We start from the raw sequence: 22585 nt of genomic DNA on the forward strand, positions 1-22585 counted from the left end.
CGTAAAATAAATCAAAATTAATCAATTTAAGAGTAGTACTCTTCGCTTTAAAAAAATGTAGCACAATTGCCAAAAACAAATGTAACATTCATCTGGCATATGGGAGTATCCTTTTTGATGGATAATTTTCAAGTATTTGTATAAACGCTCTTTGAATCATGAGACATGTTATGATCCCGGTGAGCAATTGAGAACCAAACTCATCTACATTTTTTATCTTAAAAGAAAATGTATTGTTTAAATTTAAAAATTTAAATTTCAATATTGGTCATTGAAAAGCCTCAATTTTTTTATCCAAAATGAAAGCCTTAATTTTGATATTCTAAAAGAAAAAAGATTACTCAAGAACATAGAAAAGTCATATAATTATAGAAATGTAATAACAACAAGAGTATAAGGAAGAGTTGAATGATACCCAAAATTAAATTTAAGCAATAAATCCATTAATTTTTCAAATTCCAATTTTCGTTTTTTTTCTAAAAAATTGTCTTTAAAAAAAAAATCAAAGTACATCGTGTCTTTTAGTAGGATTTGGATTCTCTACATTGAAAATTCTCTCAAATTTTCTCCAGTGTAATCTCAACAATTAAACACGAGAGAGAAGTTGAGAATTAAATTATAAAAAAATAGTTTTTGTATTTTAATCGTGTAGATTGGAAATGGATAAATATTGAGAAAAATTTCAATGGAGATAATCCAATTCCCTTTTAGTAGCACAGTGCACATAAAAGTCTTTTATAATACAAAAAAATAATAATACATTTATGGTTAATTTTATAAAGAAAAATATAAATGGAATAAAACCTTAATGATCTTTGCGCTGTAATGATTTTTGAGGTTTAACATTTAATGTCGTTATTTAAATAAAATCAAAAACCACAATGAATTTATTTCTACCAAAACCATACAAGACATTAGTTATATTGGTCTCCTCACTTATATGTTGTTCAAAATATACTTTTGAATTTAATGTTGAAGTTTCTCATACTTGACACGTCAACATCTTTCCCTTCAGTGTGAGACTCTTTATGTTTGTGCTATAAAGATATGAACAAATAAGATCAGACAGAGACACAACATGCTAAAAAAGGTGGGTTAGTTGTGTTTTCATGCAAGAAGATTTCCGTTCCTTTCTTTCATGAGAAGAGGGAAATAAACTTAGAAAATATAAAAAAATGACAAATGAATTTACACCTAAGAAAAATGATAAAGGAAAAAAAGTGTGTGATATGTACTTAAGAGTATAGGAAATAGCGTGAGTTGATGGTAATTTTATGAGTTTGTCAAATAAGCTGGAGATTTACGAGTAATTATTTTAACAAAAAAATTAGACTCATTTAGAAAATGCGACATCATTTTGAAATATCTAATGAGCATGTATTTCGTTGAATCAACATCATATATATGCCTCTTTCTATTTTCACATTCACCAAAGACAAAACGTGAAAGAATTTGAACTAATGGAGGTTAAATAGAAAAAATAGCATAAAAATGAATGACATTGAAAGACTTGATTTTAAGATAAATGAATTAAACAAATGATATACAATCTCACTAAGAAGTCATAATGTTGGGGCTTCACGGGGAGTCTCGATCATCATATGAGGCTAAGAGCAATCACACAAGTGAGATTAATACCACATTTCACCTAAAATGTCTTATAAACATGTATTTGTGAATTCAGCACAACACAACTACATTTTGCCATTGTCAGATCCCACTACATATTAATAGTGAAGAAATTTGAAATAATATAGGTTGAATAAAAAAAAAAGCATCAAAATCAATGACATTCAAAAGCTAAAATTAAGGCGATCAAATGGAGCATGTTCAAAAAGGTGGGCTGGTGGTGGTTTAAAGGAGGGAGGTTTATGTTCATTCTTTTCAAATTAAATGAAAATAAACAGATAAGAAAAAATAATTTAAACATGAGAGAAGATAAGGGAAATAAAATAAGTATTGTGTGTTTTGTTTGTAAGAGTATAAGGAATAATGTGAGTTGCCAATAATCTTATAGGTCTGTCGAAGGAGTACGAGATTTTTAGGTAATTATTTTACCAAAAAATTAGATCTAATTAAAAAAACCTCACATTATTTTTAATGTCTAATAAGCATATATTTTGTCAACTCAGCATAACACGTCTGCAATTTTCCACTCTCATTTGCCACCAAAGACAAAAATTGAATGAATTTGAAATAATAGAGGTTGAATAAAAAAAAATCACATGAAAGAGGAAGACATCAAAAAACTAAATTAAAAAATAAAATAAACAAATGACATCCAAAAATAAAAAATAAAATACCGTTCATCGTAATGCTGAGACTTTCAAGGGATGCTACATTGAATTTGATCATTACATTAGACTAAGAAAACCCACTTAAGTGAGTTTGACACCAAATCTTCATCCTAAACCTTAAGACATTAGGTATATAGATCACATCACTTATGTGCCGCTCAACATACACTCTTACCTCCAATATGAAACTTTAACTCAGACTTGACACATTAACTTAAATCCCTCAAGTATGAGACTATCCACTTCAGGGATCTACCACTAGGAACCTCTTCTGCTTCCTCATAGTCAAATCGGGATATGATGCCATCGTTGAACCTTATGGGGTAGTCAACACTGGTGTGCATTTATCCATTGAACAAAGATCAACCACACAAATGAAAATGATACAAGACTATGCTTGGCGCAGGTGTTCATACTAAAGAATAAACATTTAACTTACCAAAAATTGAGGCTCGATTAAAAAAAAAACAACATTTAAAAGTGTCTAATAAATACGTATTTTGTTAACTCAACAAATCACATAAGAGTTTATCCATGATTAAATCCATCAAAAACCAAGAGTGAATGGATTTAAATTACTAGAGATTAATTAAAAAATATTGCATGAAAGTGAACAACATCTTAAACATTAAATTTAATATAAAACTTAAACATCTACTCTTATATTGGTCATCTTTTTTTTTTTTAGCAGAAAGAGGTAGCAGGATGACTGCTAACCTCTAAACTTCATTAAGAAAAGAGAAAAATACAAAAAAGAGACTTGATGCATCAACTATGAAACTTTATTGGTCATCTCACTTATATGTTTGTCAACATCTACTCTTGCATCAACTATGGAACTTTAAGTCAAAATTGACACATTAACATATTTCCCTTATGTGTGAGACTTGATGCATTTGTGATTTGGTGACATAGACACAACATGGTAAAAAAGGTGGATTGATGGTGGTTTATGTTCCCATATTTAATGAAAAGAGAGAAAGGGAATTAGAAAAGGAAAGAATATGAAAAAGCAATTTGAACATGAGAGAAATGATAAGGAAAAAAAAAGGTTTGTATTTTGTCTGTGGAGGTATTAGGAATAGAGTGAGTTATTGGTAATTTTATGGGTTAGTTGAAGAAATTGGAGATTTATGAGTAGTTTTTACCAAAAAAAATAGATTCAATAAAAAAAGTCCCACATCATTTTAAAATGTCTCTTTGTCAACTCAACATAAAAAATTTGTATTTTTCATTGTCAGATTCCACGAAAGACTAAAAGTGAAGGTGCAATAACAACCAACAACAACCAAGTCTTATCCCCACGAAGTGGAGTTGTCTATAGAGATTCAATTTTTTAATTTTTTTTTTATGTTTGTTGTAGATGTTGACACAACCTTCTTTTATTTTATTTGGGATTGAGACCAAGGCTACCATAAACAAGATTAAAGTTCAAAAGTCGATGTATTTGAAAGAACATAGGTTGAATAAAAGCAATTGCATGAAAGTGAGTGTCATCCAAAAACTTTTATTTAATATAAAAAAATTAAGCAAAGAACATCCAAAAACTAAGATAACAATTTATCATAATGTATGGAGCTCCGAGGGAGTCTGTAATGACTTGGATCATCACATTTGGCTAAGAGAAACCCCATAAGTGAGATTGACACCACATCTTCATCCAAAACCTTAAGACATTAGGTATATTTGTCATTTAACTTATTTGTTGCTCAATATATAATCTTGCATCCAATGTAGAAGTTTTACTTACAAATGACACATTACCATCCCTCCCTTAAGTGTGAGATTCTTTGTGTCTATGATATGGTGAGATAGCAAAATAAGATAAGAGGAACAACATGGTAAAAAAATGTGAGTTGGTGGCTATTTCATAGAGGGGTGTCTTTGTTCCTTTCTTTAATATGGAGATAGAAAGTAAATTAGAAAAAGAAAGAAGAAAAAGGAATTTGAACAAGAGAGGAATGATAAGAAGTAAAACTAAGGAGAGTGTGTTTTATCTATGACAATATAATTAAGAGATTCAATTGTTGGTAATTTTATGAATTTATTTATGGAATTGGAAATTACTGGGTAATTATGCTACCAAAATAATAGATTCATTAAAAATGTCGCATCAATTTAAAATGTCTAATAAACATGTATTTTGTCAACGTAGCAGAACACATCTAAATTTTTCCATTGTCAAATCATACCAAAGACCAAAAGTGAAGGAATTTAAAATAATAGAGGTTGAATAAAAAATTCTTGAAAGCGAATGACATCCTAAAACTAAAATTTAAGATAAAAATTAAACAAATGACACCCAAAAACTAACAAAACAATTCATTATAATGTTATGACTTTCATTGGAACCAACATTGGGTTGTATCATCATATTAGTCAAAGAGCAACAACACAAGGAGATCGACATCACTTCTTCACCCAAAGTCCTAAAGCATTAGGTGTATGGATAATCTCGCTCATATGTTTCTCAACGTCTACTCTTGCATCCAATGTCAAATTTTAACTCATAATTGACAGATTAACATATCTCCATTAAGAGACTCTCCGTGTCTGTGATAGACCACCAAGAAGCACTCCATCCGCCGTCCACAATGTTGAATCGGGATATGATACCACCTCTGGGCTTTATAGGGGAGTCAACATTGATGTGATTCGACACATTACAGAAAGAGAAACCACACAAGTGAGAACAATACCACATCTTCATCGAAAAATTGAAGACTAAAATATGAGTTTTATTAATTTATTTCTTGTTCAACCTCCACTTTTTTATTCAATATTGAACTTTAACCGACACTTGATACATCAGAGCATTTTCTCCCTCAAATATGACGAAATTCTAGCCTGTGCTTAACATGGGTGTCCATTTGGGGCGTTTGACACTTGATAATGCATCGTTATTGTTTTGAGGCGTTTGACCGAACCATGCGCGATATAATGTCTTATGATGGCGTCGATAATACAGAGAAACCATTTGGGGGTCTTTCTGTGGTTTTGGACGGTGATTTCAGACAAATTTTTCCAGTGATAAGAAAAGGATGCAGAAAAGACATACTTGCTTCATCCATCAACTCATCAATGTTGTGGAGTCACTGTAAGGTTCTCACACTTACAACAAATATGCGTTTACGTGCTTTAACCGTTCGTGTCGAGCAAGATGAGATAAGAAAGTTTGTCGATTGGATGCTTTCAATTGGAGATGGAATAGGATCCACCAACGAGAGTGGAAAAATTAACGTACCCATTCCTAATGAGTTGTTGATAAAAGATTCCTCTGATTTGTTGCATTCTCTGGTTGATTTTGTATATCCGAATTTTTTCGCAAAACATGAAGATCTCGGATTTTTTTCCAAGCACGGGGGATACTTGCTCCCACGCTGGACGCAGTTGATCACGTAAACAAATTCCTTCTATCATTGGTTCCAGGAGACAAAAAGGAATATACCAGTTCTGATTCGGTTTGCAAATCAGACGAGAATAGTGAGGTACAAAGCGAATGGTTTACCACCAAATTCTTAAACAATATCAAGTTTTCCGGTATTCCAAACCACAAGTTGATATTTAAAGTTGGATGTCGAGTTATGTTGATGAGGAACATTGACCAAGCAACTGAATTGTGCAATGTGACTAGGTTGATTGTAGACAATCTTGGGAAGAACTTTATCGGTGTAACTGTTATTACCAAAAAAATGCTGGTGAAAAAGTAATTATTCCAATATTGAACTTAGTTCCAGGTGGTCTTGAACTGCCTTTCAAATTTATTACGAGACAGTTCCTGTTGGTTGTGTGTTTTGTAATGACAATAAATAAGAGTCAGGGATAGTCGTTGTCTCATGTTGAAATCTATCTTTCCAAACTGGTTTTTACTCATGGACAGTTGTATGTCGCTGTGTCAAGAGTCACTTCCAAAAAGGGATTGAAAATGCTTATACTGGATGAAGAAAATCGCGTGTGTACTGAGACCACTTATGTTGTGTACCGTGATGTTTTTTGAAATGTTTAATCTGTCGTTCTTGATGACGCAGGTGGGTATGGGTTTTTTTTTTCTCTTTTAAACTTCGTTGTAATATATATTTTTTATTTGGATATGAATTGGTTGTTTCTACTTGCAACCATTCTAATAGTTGCGTAAAGAAAGAGTAATGGATTGGACATGTAGATAAACTACAATTCTGGAACTAACAATTAAGATCACACTTCTTATTTCATTGTATAAAATCCAATGACATTTATTTTGTGCAAAGAACATGCCGAGTGATCAATTTCTTATAGGGACTAATATGTTATATGGAGTAATATTTTTGATCCTTTTTGACAATATTTTTGGTCTCATGTACCTTCAGGTGCTGTCTGCTTTAGGTGAGGTGATATCATTCAGATGTACACAGGCTGACGTTAATGGAATTTCTATGGCATTAAAATATCATTGACCAATTGCAATAGGTGCAATGCCTTCTCTTCGACTCCAAAATTTGCCTGATACATTAAGGTGTTTATCTACTGAGACTTCGGTTTTTCTATTATCTGGTAGAGCAACATCAATATTCTCATACTCAGTTTAATTTTGTTTATAATGTCAGTATCCTTCTGATCATTCTCATTTTTTATAATGTAAGTCGTACTCTTTCAGTGACCATATTATCAACTATATACTCTGCTTCATTTTTTATACAATCTGCTATATATCCGTCTTTTTTTTTTCTTTGTTCTTTGGAGTGCCTATGTCTATGTTCATGCACATGACAATTTTGTAGTCCTTTTTCAAGCCTTTTCTGTTGTGTTTTTATAATATGCTTAGTTAAAAAATGCAATAGATAGTTGGTGTCTTTGTCGTTGTTTGTTATACTTATTTGTTACACCATTGAATAATTACAAATTCGTGTTGGATGTTAAGATGAATCAAGTGTATGCACGATATTAACTTTGTATATATAAGGGTATCCACTATAGAAATCATGGAATCTGAAAGAAACTATATATAAGGGCATCTGATAGAGATGATTCGTTGGGTAGGGACAATTAATTGCATATGCAGCGGTAGGCCTCGAGACTCCAACACCCCCAGTTATATGCAGAACATAAAAAAAAAGACTCATGTTTCCGTAATAAATTTTAGCCATCCATGTAAAATATTCCGGCATTAAATACTAATATTTCGACGTTGCATCCGTTAAATCATTCATGTTTAACAATACGAAAATCCAAATAACTATATACGCGTTGATAATTGTATATATAAGCAATCGAAAATACGATAACAATGCGTTCTATTTATATATTGTGTATAAAATAATGAATTTGTTATTTAATTAGATTTTATATAATAAAAAAAATAGTCGTAATTCTAGCCCGTACTTGGCACGGGTTTCCAAGCTAGTTAATTTGATATTTGCAAATCTTGTTTGTTTGATGAAGAACGAACTACTCATGTTTTTTGGAAAATAAATCAGGATTAAAATAAAACTTAAAATGTGAACCATCTGATCTTCATATTTAAGAGTAAAGATTCACATTTGAAGTGATTGTAGAGCTCCAAAGGGAATCCCATCATATTGAAGACATTTGTAGTGATTGAAGCATTCAGTTTACACATGGATTATTTTGAACACATCAGTATTGATAGTACACAGTCATATTATTGTATTGTATAATTGTATCATTGACGTTCTAACATCTTTTCAACCATAGATGTTTGAAGGCATTTCACTAAGGTTCGTTTGGTAGGCGAGAGTTTGCTGCGAGAGAGATATTGAAGAGAGAAAAAGCAAAGAGATAGCTTATTTCTATCGTTTGGAGCATCAGTGAAATGCAGAAGAGAGATTATAATTTGTAGGCCCCACCCACTTTTTGAGTCTCCTCTGATGTGTGAAGAAAGGGAGAGAGACCATGTTATTTCCATAGTTACCCCTCTTTCTCTCACACTGTCTTTCATTTTATCTATACTTACTTTATAGCATTTTTTTTCCCAGGAATAGTTTATAAAAACACAAAAGTGTGTGAATTAAATCAAAATAAATAATTTATTTACTTTAAATAATCATTTCATTTGTAAAAAAATAAAGCACTAATTATTTTAATTAATATTAATTATTAAATGAGCAAAATTTATTTTGGATAGATGTTTTTCAAATTTAGGGATATTTTGGTACTTTTATATATAATCAACACTTCTTTCTCTTCTATTTCTCTCATCTTTCTCTTATAACAAAAAACACCTCAAATCTACTCTATTTCTTACATCTTTCTCTCCTCTCATACTCTCTCTCACCTATTTCTCTCTTTACAATTTCTCTTTACAACCAAACAAAGTGTAAAAGAAAGAGCATAACGCAGGAAATTAAAACACAAAAATTTAGGATAAAGTGCATATGTTCTTCTGCAATTAAAGACCAAAAATGACTAAATATCAATCAAACCATCCTCTTACCTCAATTTAAGATAAAGTACATATTGTATAATTGTTTCCATATACCTCAATTTGAATTTGATATACTTGGCCAACATAAAAAAACAAAAAACAATCATGTCAAATAGAGTTTCACAAAACAGAACATGGTGATATAAAAGTGTGTGATCTTTGTAGCTCTGAGCTCAAGTGTAACACACCATTTCAAATATTATTAAAATAAAGATAAAATAAAAATAAAAATCTCAACTTTCCAAAACACACGTGGATACTTTTTTACCCTCATTTTTTTCCCTTCTAACCCATTTTCACTCCATCACTTCTCTCCCTCTCAGTCTCTACACACTTCTACGCCTTTCTACACCCTTCTTTCATTTTCCTCTTCTTTTCTCTGAATCGCCAAATTTGTTTTAGAAATCAAACCCTTGTGAGAAAAATTTCATATCCAAGCAAAGTCATCTCCAAATTCTACAAGTGTTGTGGTTTAATCTTAGAGTTAGGGTTAGTGCTTTAAGAAGGGAGAAGAGTACCCATCTGTTGAAAGTTGCTCACTGAGATATTGTTTGGGTAAATACCTCAAGCCAAGCCCATTTTTCGTTTCTGTCCTTTGAGTAAGGACTTATCACACATAGGAGTTGATTTGAAAGCTGTAAAATTGAAGGAAGCTAGAGAAGGGCTAATACTTCAATGTTGAAGCTAGAACAGGGTAAGAGAGACCAAAATTCATGCTTTTAGAAGGGTTTATGAGAATGGAAGTGTTGCTGTATTTTCTGCAGAATCAGTGTTCTTTCTTCACCTCTAGATACCAACAAACTTGTTGTGATTCCTCAATAAACACTAGAGCTGATAGTTGTTGCTTTGATTGCTGCTTCGGGAGTTCTGACAGAGCAAATTTGGTTGATTTGCCATAACTGTGAGTTGATAACGATCATTATCACTTATTTTAATTATCGTTATTATCGATATTTTGTTCATTTTATATGTTAAAGTATTTATCAAATTGGGGAACACACCCTTTAAACATTTTTCTAGTCATTGTTATATAATTTCAAAGTCATCAAATTTAACTATACTCTATTTGGATTTATCTATGACTTATTAAGCAAAAGATGTGAAATTTATATTTGGTTGTATATACTATGACATGAGTTTTGAGATATGGAGTAACACAACTTTGAGATATATCTTTTTGGGAATTTTCGATATTAATATGCGCTCCATTTGGATTTGGATTTTACTTGTGATTTATAAAGTAGAGAAAAGAGCTATCCGTTAGATGGAGCTACCACCAAGAGAAAGACCACTCTTAGTAGGAAAGAGCTATCAACGAGATGGAGCTAGTTCTCGATTCACCAATTTTGATTGTTTTCACTAAAGGCTTAAATATGTTATTCGTCCCTGCAAATAGGGGTCGCTTAAAATTTCGTCCCTGCAATCGCTAATCCTTTTTTTTTTACCCCTGCAAAGTTTAATCAGTTAAAAATTCGTCCCTTGACCCAGTTAATGACTGCCACGTCATCAAAATTACCATAATGGCATGGGAAATGACGAAAATACCCCTGGGCTAATTTTTTTTTTCCTTCAAAAAAATTTTTTTCAAAATTTTGAAAATTCTTTTTTAAATTAAAAAAATCTGAAAAAATAATTAAAAGTCAAAAAAAAATTCGGAAAAAAACTGTTAAAATTAAAACTGAAAAATTTTCGGGAAAAAATCGTAAAAAAAATTCGGGAAAAAACTGATTTTTTTTTTGAAGGAAAAAAAAACAAAAAAAAAAATAAGTCAGGGGTATTTTCGTCAATTCCCATGCCATTTTGTTAATTTGATGACGTGGCAGTCATTAACTTGGTCAAGGGACGAATTTTTAACTGATTAAACTTTGCAGGGGCAAAAAAAAAAGGATTAGCGATTGCAGGGATGAAATTTTAAGCGACCCCTATTTGCAGGGACGAATAACATATTTAAGCCTTCACTAAATTGAGTTTATTATACTTGAAAACATTTTGATTTTAGTCGAGAGAAAATAGCTATCCGTTAGATGGAGCTACCACCAAGAGAAAGACCACTCTTAGTAGGAAAGAGCTATCAACGAGATGGAGCTATTTCTCGATTCACACATCTTGACTATTTTCACTAAGTGGAGTTTTCAAATATTTTAAAGGCTTTTATCAAGGTTTTCGATAATATATTTTTAAAGGCTCATCATTTTATTTTCACCTCTTTAGGATGTTTATTGAAGCATACTTATTTGGTTGGAAATATCTGAAATGTGTGAATTTTCATGCGCATAAACGGTTGCGGATTATTAGAATTTTATACGGCTACTAGATTTGTAAATTGACATTAAATCTTGAGGAAAGAAAATAATCGTGCCCTTGTTGTCTTCTGACTAAGTCTTTGTGACTTACCCCATCATCTTATATTATTTTTCAGATTTGCAGTCAACTGTGTAAGTTTCTAGAAGATTAAAGATCCTGCAAGTCACTCTTTGGGTAGGCTTCTGCTCCTTGATGATCTAGTCTTTTGTATATGTATATCTTGAGTCATATATGTATCTGCAGCTATTCGAGTCTAGGAATACTTTTATTTTGGAATGTACAAACCCTATATATGTAGTCTTTCAAATTCTGCTTAATGGCATATGTTTGTAACAAGGTTCTTATTTTGAAAATGTTGAAGATACAAATATACTCTGTCAAAATTCTAGTAAGTTTTGGTTTCACAGTGTACTATTTATTCAAAAGCTATTTGTCAAGTTCGGTTCTTTAAGCTGGCCAGACTTCATGTATCAGTGGTCTGTGCGCCGGTTACGGCTAGAAGTTGGGTCGTGACATCAAGCAACGGTAATGGTGAAAATAAATGTGGAAGAAGCAATTATAAAACATTGTTGACAAGATTTTGTATTAACTAGCGTATCGCAGAACAATAACGGTTTTTCAACATTCTGCTATGCTCTAGAGGTATAGTGCCACTATAGAGGCTACTTAAAAACGATGTTGTTAGCTAATCTGACACTTAATTGCGTACATATATGTGTGTATATATATATATATATATATATATATATATATATATATATATATATATATATATACCGGCTGAAAACTATGATTGTAATTTTAAACTATTTTCAGTACAAAATCCAGATTTGCTGTTTCAACTATCTCTATCTCTAAAAAAATTCTAATAACCCTGATAAATTTAAACATCAATATGAAGTGCGACAAAATTGTTTGCTGGCACCAGCACACTAAAGCGTTGTCCTCTGCATATCTGCTACACCAACATTAAAAACCAAACAGAAGCGTTGAACTTGTGGGAGACAAAGATGAGAAAGATGCAAAATTTTAAAAATTTCATCTTTCCCACAAACATGGATTTCCCATTTGTTTACTATATATCAAGTTAGAGTAATGCCATAATAACTAGATGACTTGATTTTAGAAAATTATGAAACTCAACATAATCAATAGTCTGTAAATCATTGTTTGACAAATAATAATAGTGATCTTTGTAGCCAAACACAGCTTGCTTGTTGTGACTGTTAGTCTAACCAACTTAATTGAGTGTCTTAATTCTGTAGAGAATTTAGGTAGAATTTTGACATGTGTACACTGGATGAGAAACCTGATCTACGTCTAAACTATGACTGTGAGCAAAATTCCTGATTTCAAATCTCAACTATCTCTATCTCTTTAAAAATTCCTGAGATAATTTCTAGTTTTTTTCCAACGTTGGAATAGATTCTAGGACGACAAAGGTGAGTGAACCAAATAACGTTTTTACTTAGTAGAATACCTAAGCGAACTCTCTGGATTTTCCGAACTTACATACTCAGCATTGACAGCTTTGATGGTTACTACTCCCTTGCTTCCATAGGCCACCTCAGGAGGGACAATTATCAGTTGCTGCATTAAACTCTGCATTATTGCGATTCCAAAACTTCAGGTTTTGATTATTTTGGAGAGAGTTATTTTGATTACCAATGATAGTTTCCAATTTCAAAAAAATTCTATATGTTCAAAATAAACAAAATAAATGCAGCTTATATAGCCAAAGCAAAAATTTAGTAATGATTAATAAGCATTGGTTCTAATCATTTACCCTTGAACATCATGAATTCACATCTCTCTCTCTCTCTATAAGAAACCTAAGAAACCTGGTAAGCAATTTGTTGCAAAGGACCTACATTTTCAGCTCATAATGAACCAAACAAGTATCATACTCTCTCCAATCCAACCCTTCATGTGTGTGAGAAGAAGATGCATGAAATTGATCCATTACAATTTACGAAAAAAATGACTCAAGAAAATAAAATGACAAATCTTACCACTAATTGAAATTAGGAGTACAAGAAGAGACACAAACTACAAGTTTTCAACCCCAACTCACAAAAAAATAGCTCAGTAGTAAACAAAGCTGGAGGATAGTAGCCTATCAACTCAACAGTGAATCAATGTTGCACTGAACGGATGTCATACGTTGGTTGGTTTTATAACTCACTTACTCTCTACTTTTTAGTAAAGTTTTCCGATGTGGGACTTATTGCTTTCAAATTGTCACTATGCTTTCTTATCCTTATTGATGTTTTCTTCTTTTGTTTTTGCTTCCTTTGTCTTGCAGCTCAAACTTTGACAATACTAGTGTCCACTCCTTTAAATCAATTGAACCATAGAATAACAATTACTAGTAAGAATCTGCGAGTGGTGAAGTGCGAGATACAGTGCGGAGTGACCGGTGTGGAGTGATACGAAAATGTTTCTGGGTCAAAATGAGTGAGAGAGAGGTGGAATGCGAAGATAGCAATTTTACGAGCCAACAGAATTGTTTGATTATTTTATTTTGTGCATGGATTATGAAACATGTATAAAATCACAAACCAAGAAATCAAACATAATACAGGCCATGATGGATTATGTGAACTATTAGATACCATCACACAAAATTTTCAATTTTGAAAGGGCACCATTAATAATATTAAAGTAATTTATAGATGTGAATTTTGTATTTGAAAGAAAAGGTTGTGAATTTGAAAATAAGAAAACGTAACTACTGCTAGCTAGATGGAGGGTAACTGTCACGACCCAAAATACTAATCGTGACCGGCGCACGAACTAGAACATTCTAACCCGGCAAGCCTATTAATTGAACTTGACAAACTATAAAATAAAAACAATTCCAATTCGGTTTTCACTTCAATAAAAATATTTACTGAAATTTCGACAAAGTTTCCCCTGTAAATTCAACATTTCCAAGATAAGAATCCTGTTTTAAAAACCTGTTTCATCATCCAGTATTTCAAATAACTTTTTTTTTCTCATACTTGTACAACTCAGAATAACACATCCTAGACTACCAAATAGCTGCAGATACATCAATGGACACTGAAATATAAATATATAAAGAGAAGCCAACCAAGAGAGCCTACCAAAAGTGACACTGCGAAAGCTTTGAATCTGCTAGCAGCTTTCTACTTAGCTTCTTAGGAATCTGAAAAAAAAATAGAAAATAAAAGAGTAAGTCACAAGGACTTAGTGAGAGACAACAACCACCACCAACTAGAAGGGAAACACACATGGACACGATTACTTACTTTTATCAAATCAAATTTTAATTTACAAATTTATTAACCGTATAAAAATGTAATAAACTCACAATCATGTGTGCCATGAAGATTCAAAATCTTTGTAAATTTATTAAACCCAATAAGACTATATCACAATTTCAATGTTGTAAAGAAGTGAACCCAAATCCGCAACTTTAAAGAAAATATAGAAATCGCGTATAATGGAAAATGAATTGAAATAATCAAATCCACATAGAATATAAAAACTGGATTTAATGAAATGGAATCAAAATAATCAACTTCAAAGAAAGTATAAAAATCCAATTTTAGTGGAAATATCAAAATGGGTGAATCGAGAACTAGCTCCATCTCGTTGATAGCCCTCTCCTCCTAATGGTGGTCTTTCCATAGGGGCGGCTCCATCTAACGGATAGCTCTTTTCTCTCGACTCAAAACAAAAATGTTTTTAAAGTATAGTAAACTCAATTTAGTGAAAATATTCAAAATGGGTGAATCGAGAACTAGCTCCATCTCGTTGATAGCCCTTTCCTCCTAATGGTGGCCTTTCCATTGGGGCGGCTCCATCTAACGGATAGCTCTTTTCTCTCGACTCAAAACAAAGTGTAAAACATTTTCAATTAGGGAGTTTACCTCTCATTGATAGCCCTCTCCTCCTAATGGTGGCCTTTCCATAGGGGCGGCTCCATCTAATGGGGTAACTCTAACTAATTGAAATTATATACTAGGTGCACCTAGGTCGTTGTCATTATAATCACGAATCTCAAAACAAAATTCTCAAAACGTCTCCAAAACCATATTTCACAAAATATTGATACTTATATCCAAAATACATACGATCAAAACTCAATTGAAAATCTAATACTTTATAAATCATAAGCAAATTCAAATAAAACAAATAAATCCAAACAGAGTACTTAAATTCAAAAACAAACACTTCAAAACCACGTTCTACAACATAGCAAAACTTCGACCAAAAGCTTAACACCATCAAATTCTCCATTTCAATTCATCTACTTTATAAATCATAAGTAGTGTCAAAGTGAGTATATATTAATATCGAAAATTTCCAAAAACATGTATCTCAAAACCGTATTTCCCACATCTTAAAACTCATGTCATAATATATACAACCAAATCTCAACTTCAAACATTTGCCCAATAAATCATAGATAAATCCGAATAAAGACCATAATAATATCGATGACTTTAAACATAAACATCAACGACAAGAAAAAGTTCAAGGGTGTGTTCCCGATTTTTATAAACACTTTAACATAGAAAATTATCAAAATATCAATAATATTAATAATGAAAATATTCGATAATGATCGTTATCAACTCACAGTTATGATGAATCAACTAAGTTTGCTCTCTAACCACTCCGAAAGAAGCATGTGAAGCGTCCAACGTCATATCTGAGCACCAATAATATTTTCTCATGAATTAGAAACTCATTCTACTACTTCTCTAACAATAGTTAACCACAAAATCTCCTATCATCTACTCTAATCTCAAAATTAATTTCTAATAACTAATCATTTCTAAATATGCACTAATTGAGTTGTAAATTGATAAATATACCTCCAAGAAGTTTCAATGAGAAACTTTCACAATATGGGTATTCCTCTTCTTTCCCAAAGCACATACCTTAACCCCAAAATTTCATCAAATAGAGCTTGTACTATGAAATAGTTTGCTTAGATGCATAATATTTCTTATGGGTGATTGATTTGTGGAAGTAATTTGATGATTTGGGAATAGGAAGAAACAAAATGAAAAGAAAGGTGAGAACAGTGAGCTTTACGGGTGGGAGTAGGGAAGTGTAATGAAAAATAAAATGAATAAGAGAAATTAAGTATGTAGAAACTTCCAATATGTTCTATTTTGTCATCAATATTTAATTATTATTTTATTTTATTTTATAATATATAATTTTTTTTATAAAAGGGTGCGTTTCAATCTTCCCCCCTTAAGAAAATTCGTCCTCGAATTTTAACCATACTATTAGCCTTGGTTTTAAATAAGCATGGTTACCTTTCACGCTACACTTTTTCGGATAACCAACTTGTTTCTTCACTGATCAGTCCTTACCATTGAACCTTTACCGAAACGATATCCTTTGAGCATACAAACCTCACTTTCTCATCTATCATAGTTGAAGCATAAAAATATGAAAGACACGACGAACTCCTAAGAGTTCCAAAGGAAGTACCAACCGATATGCTACAAGTCTGACTTTCCAAAATCTCAAACTCTCCAAGGGATGCATAACTAGCTTGCCCCTCTATGCTAGACTATAAAACACTATGTATTATTGAAACACAAGAATACTTGCTCTCCCATTGTGAACTCAAAGGTACAACACCACTTTTTTTTTTTTTTTTAATTAAAGTTTTCCTACTTTGAATTGTCACTAACTAATCATAGATGAACTTAACATTTTCAATGATATACTTAATCAACTCTAAACCCACCAAATTAGAATCTCCAAGTTCAAACCATTCTATCGAAGACATACATTGTCTATATACAATGTCTCAAAAGGTGCCACTTGGCTACTGAATTGGTAGCTATTTCCATGCAAATTCCATCATACACAAATGTCGGTCCCACTCTTTCCAATAACAAGACCACAGACAGAACATATTCTCTACGATTTGTATAATTTTCCTAGATTGACCATCTGTCTTAGGATGAAAGTTGTAGTGAGGTTCACTCGGGTATCAAATTCATATTCGAAAGACTTTCTAAACGGAGCAGTAAATTGATCCTTATAATCACATGTAGTAGAGATCGGTACACCAAATACTTAAAGATGATTATTTTATTTTACATCCTCCTTCATCCTTTCCCATCAATAAAATTTTCGTAAGTCTTTATATATCTTATTAGAACCTAATATATAACAAGAATAATAATCCTCCTATAATATTTTTCTCCTTAATTTAGCAAACATACAATCAAGGCTTCAACCACAAAACACCCTCGAAATTAACTAAGAAACTTATAACTTAATCGCTCCACACATTATATACCACCTATACCAAGTCTAAATGAATTAAGAAGTTTGTAACTTTACTATTCCTCCCATTACCTATAAACTTTACCTAGTCTAAATCTTAACCGAGTCTCCCTGATACTGTAAATTATGGTGGAACAAATTTACAATGACCAATAATGCCATTGAATGATCAAACTAAAATTGAATCCCACTTCCCACAAGTTTTTGTAACCCTTTAATTATAGGTCCCTTAGTTTTGTCTAAATGAGTAAGGCTACTCATGAACTTTCTACTTAAGCATCTACAACAACACCTATCTTCCAGAGGTGATACAAGTCCATACAATCATAATTTTCAAGAGAAATCCATCCACTTTATTTATCTTAAATTTAGGTTAGACTAAGACCTTTGTGGTTGTTATAAATCTAAGAAAGTCCTATCATATAGATAATGCCTCAAAATCTTAAGAGCAAAATTATTATTGCCATATTCACCCATGTGTAGGATAGTTTAGATCATGCCTTTCTTTACTCTTCGAATATATAAGAATGTCATCACTGAACAATATCACCTATAAGTCTAAGAAAGGTTGAAAAATCCAATTCATCAAATCCATAAAAAGACGTTGGAGCATTAGTAAGTCTTAAAGGTATAACCTGAATTTTACAATGCTCGTAACACATGCAAAAAGTTGTCTTTGATATAAGTTCACTATTAATATCCAACTAGTGATACCCTTACTTCAATAAATCTTGGAAAACACTAAGCTTCTCGAAGTTGGTCAAACAACTAATAATTGCATGGTAACGAATATTTATTCATGACTATCACCTTATTCACTTGTCTATAAACTACACACAGTCACACCGATCTATCTTCCTTACTTATAATCAATACCATTAATCCTCAAGGAAACAAACTTAGATCAATAAATCTCTTATTGAGAAGGTCTTGTGGTCAGTCCCTTAACAGTGTAAGTTATTCTATATCATTCAATAAAAAGGTATGGATGTGGGTTGAGTGGTAGGAACAAAGTCTATAGAGAATATAATCTCACATCAAGTGACAATCCAGGAAGTTCAAGACAACATCAAGAAACCCAAATGTTTTTAGAACTCTTTATAATTCTTCACTCACTTGTATATCCATAATCAAAGCCAATTATTCTTGACAACCTCTTTGCAATAACTTGTTAGCTCCTAAACCCAAGGTTAAATTATATGCTACCCAACCAGTTTTTTTTTCTTCCCAAAAGTAGAAAAGTGATTACCTAGTATATTAACTCTCATTGTCTTGTTATATTACTAGGGTGACATGATGGTGGGTAAACCAAATCACTCTCAAAATCCTATAAATGTATACTAACGTGACTGGTGTTAATGAACGACTAGATAATAGTTGTGTCCTAGCTGCCAAAGGGTAATCCCTCATGATATGACATACTTGACTACATTAAAACAATACTTTACCATCTTTAAAACAATTTTCAGATTGAAATCAACCAATGTAGAACCAAAGTTACTCTAAGTAAAAGTTGATTATCTACATACTTCACAATCAAATCTACAACTCAGAATTGCACCTAAAGGTTTGTCTACTACAACCATCCCTCTTGTGATATTGATATTTCTTGTTCTAATGACCTAATATAACTTTGCCACCACGATAAGCAGTGTTATCATTCAACTCTTTTCTTTTGAGAGTCATGTTTACTACCTTCCTTAAACTTTTGTTGCCTAATCTGAAGTGTAAAGCTCGAAACCTCCGCAAAGTAGCACAGTTAGATCCAACCGTAAATCCACTTTAGTATTGTCTTAATCCTCTGATGAACCACTTCAAATGTATATTCAAACTCTTTTTCTTTAATCTCTGAACCTCCGCACAACTTAACTGAATCAAGATCTGCTCCATATAGGCTACCTCTATTTACTTAACAATTTTAATAAATTCCAAAACTCTCAAATCATAACTAAACAAAACAACTTTCGATTAAAATTACGTCAGAAACCCAGCACTAGCAAAGAACACCTCTCTATCCCATTGGTTATTGCGTTCTCTAATACAAAAGCATTCTCATTGCTTATGCATCGATAATTTCAAAGCTACAAATCCCTGAACTGTCAAACTTATGACATTAATGGCTTTCTCAAGATCAAAGTTCTATTAATTAAGGACTATTCAGAACAAACTAAAAAGGATTTTTTTTTTTTCCATATTCCTTGTACCTTCAATAGTCAATTGACACAAGAAAAGAGAATTACTTGTCACTCACTAAGATAGGGAAGTAACTGAGACTTTGAAAGAGATTTGACACTCCTAGAAAGTTCTTTCGTATGGTATTGTTTAGAGTATGTCTAGGATTTCTAATCACTTCCAGATGAATTTGTCGTGTACTGCTCACCCTAACTAACTCCTTGTTGACCGCCAAAATTTGTTTGTCTTAGATTATCATGTTCCTTCCCAACAACAACCCCAAAATAATTGTTGGAAAACCAATAGCAAAATTCGCCTTCCTCTAGGAACCTCCACACTAACTACTCTTACAACCAAACTACGTTTGTCAACATGAACGCCATAAGTACGGACCAAACCACGACCTCTTTGACTAGGATCTCAAGGTTGGGCAGTAAACCCATAAGGAATTATCTTCCCTTCTAGTGGTGATCATAGAATTAGGTGACAACCCCACCGAATGAAAGAAAAATTGATCAAAAAAATAGGAAAAGACGACAAACAAAAGTGAGACAATTCAAAGACCAAAAGAAATAATAAGATCAGACAACAAATGACACTACCATAGAATGCAAACAGATTTTTGCAAGTAAATGGGTGCCGCGGTTCACAATTTACTGACAAGAATCTATTTTCATTCTATGTCTGCAGCTATTAGGACCTACAACCGAGCTCTGATACCAACTTTGTCACGACCCAAAATACTAATCGTGACCGGCGCACGAACTAGAACATTCTAACCCGGCAAGCCTATTAATTGAACTTGACAAACTATAAAATAAAAACAATTCCAATTCGGTTTTCACTTCAATAAAAATATTTACTGAAATTTCGACAAAGTTTCCCCTGTAAATTCAACATTTCCAAGATAAGAATCCTGTTTTAAAAACCTGTTTCATCATCCAGTATTTCAAATAACTTTTTTTTTCTCATACTTGTACAACTCAGAATAACACATCCTAGACTACCAAATAGCTGCAGATACATCAATGGACACTGAAATATAAATATATAAAGAGAAGCCAACCAAGAGAGCCTACCAAAAGTGACACTGCGAAAGCTTTGAATCTGCTAGCAGCTTTCTACTTAGCTTCTTAGGAATCTGAAAAAAAAATAGAAAATAAAAGAGTAAGTCACAAGGACTTAGTGAGAGACAACAACCACCACCAACTAGAAGGGAAACACACATGGACACGATTACTTACTTTTATCAAATCAAATTTTAATTTACAAATTTATTAACCGTATAAAAATGTAATAAACTCACAATCATGTGTGCCATGAAGATTCAAAATCTTTGTAAATTTATTAAACCCAATAAGACTATATCACAATTTCAATGTTGTAAAGAAGTGAACCCAAATCCGCAACTTTAAAGAAAATATAGAAATCGCGTATAATGGAAAATGAATTGAAATAATCAAATCCACATAGAATATAAAAACTGGATTTAATGAAATGGAATCAAAATAATCAACTTCAAAGAAAGTATAAAAATCCAATTTTAGTGGAAATATCAAAATGGGTGAATCGAGAACTAGCTCCATCTCGTTGATAGCCCTCTCCTCCTAATGGTGGTCTTTCCATAGGGGCGGCTCCATCTAACGGATAGCTCTTTTCTCTCGACTCAAAACAAAAATGTTTTTAAAGTATAGTAAACTCAATTTAGTGAAAATATTCAAAATGGGTGAATCGAGAACTAGCTCCATCTCGTTGATAGCCCTTTCCTCCTAATGGTGGCCTTTCCATTGGGGCGGCTCCATCTAACGGATAGCTCTTTTCTCTCGACTCAAAACAAAGTGTAAAACATTTTCAATTAGGGAGTTTACCTCTCATTGATAGCCCTCTCCTCCTAATGGTGGCCTTTCCATAGGGGCGGCTCCATCTAATGGGGTAACTCTAACTAATTGAAATTATATACTAGGTGCACCTAGGTCGTTGTCATTATAATCACGAATCTCAAAACAAAATTCTCAAAACGTCTCCAAAACCATATTTCACAAAATATTGATACTTATATCCAAAATACATACGATCAAAACTCAATTGAAAATCTAATACTTTATAAATCATAAGCAAATTCAAATAAAACAAATAAATCCAAACAGAGTACTTAAATTCAAAAACAAACACTTCAAAACCACGTTCTACAACATAGCAAAACTTCGACCAAAAGCTTAACACCATCAAATTCTCCATTTCAATTCATCTACTTTATAAATCATAAGTAGTGTCAAAGTGAGTATATATTAATATCGAAAATTTCCAAAAACATGTATCTCAAAACCGTATTTCCCACATCTTAAAACTCATGTCATAATATATACAACCAAATCTCAACTTCAAACATTTGCCCAATAAATCATAGATAAATCCGAATAAAGACCATAATAATATCGATGACTTTAAACATAAACATCAACGACAAGAAAAAGTTCAAGGGTGTGTTCCCGATTTTTATAAACACTTTAACATAGAAAATTATCAAAATATCAATAATATTAATAATGAAAATATTCGATAATGATCGTTATCAACTCACAGTTATGATGAATCAACTAAGTTTGCTCTCTAACCACTCCGAAAGAAGCATGTGAAGCGTCCAACGTCATATCTGAGCACCAATAATATTTTCTCATGAATTAGAAACTCATTCTACTACTTCTCTAACAATAGTTAACCACAAAATCTCCTATCATCTACTCTAATCTCAAAATTAATTTCTAATAACTAATCATTTCTAAATATGCACTAATTGAGTTGTAAATTGATAAATATACCTCCAAGAAGTTTCAATGAGCAACTTTCACAATATGGGTATTCCTCTTCTTTCCCAAAGCACATACCTTAACCCCAAAATTTCATCAAATAGAGCTTGTACTATGAAATAGTTTGCTTAGATGCATAATATTTCTTATGGGTGATTGATTTGTGGAAGTAATTTGATGATTTGGGAATAGGAAGAAACAAAATGAAAAGAAAGGTGAGAACAGTGAGCTTTACGGGTGGGAGTAGGGAAGTGTAATGAAAAATAAAATGAATAAGAGAAATTAAGTATGTA

The 22585-nt window shown here is 32.2% G+C and overlaps 1 protein-coding gene and 2 long non-coding RNA genes across 3 annotated transcripts; 2 read left to right on the plus strand and 1 right to left on the minus strand.

Annotated features, from left to right (window-relative positions):
• The first annotated feature begins 5237 nt into the window (after window positions 1–5237).
• LOC146905125 (uncharacterized) lies at window positions 5238–5699 on the plus strand. The gene has a single exon (XM_085728445.1). It carries the CDS (start codon window positions 5238–5240, stop codon window positions 5697–5699), a length of 462 nt encoding a protein of 153 aa, XP_085584571.1.
• Window positions 5700–9099: 3400 nt separating this feature from the next.
• Window positions 9100–11459, plus strand: LOC146905126 (uncharacterized). Its single transcript, XR_015020133.1, has 2 exons — window positions 9100–9619; window positions 11138–11459. It is a non-coding gene; the product is annotated as an uncharacterized LOC146905126 (long non-coding RNA).
• A 2412-nt stretch (window positions 11460–13871) lies between these two features.
• Window positions 13872–22585, minus strand: LOC146905127 (uncharacterized). The gene is made up of 5 exons (XR_015019143.1): window positions 22305–22585; window positions 22067–22138; window positions 15873–20626; window positions 15635–15706; window positions 13872–14194 (listed from the first exon to the last, which is right to left on the minus strand). It is a non-coding gene; the product is annotated as an uncharacterized LOC146905127 (long non-coding RNA).

This window comes from Medicago sativa, chromosome 7, assembly GCF_051527215.1.
Source record: "Medicago sativa cultivar Bolivia chromosome 7, Bolivia_mono, whole genome shotgun sequence".
In the NCBI taxonomy this organism is placed as follows: domain Eukaryota; kingdom Viridiplantae; phylum Streptophyta; class Magnoliopsida; order Fabales; family Fabaceae; genus Medicago; species Medicago sativa.

Excerpts from the sequence above, each read along its gene's own strand:
- LOC146905125 (XM_085728445.1), top strand. The coding sequence starts at position 5,238 with ATGTCTTATGATGGCGTCGATAATACAGAGAAACCATTTGGGGGTCTT.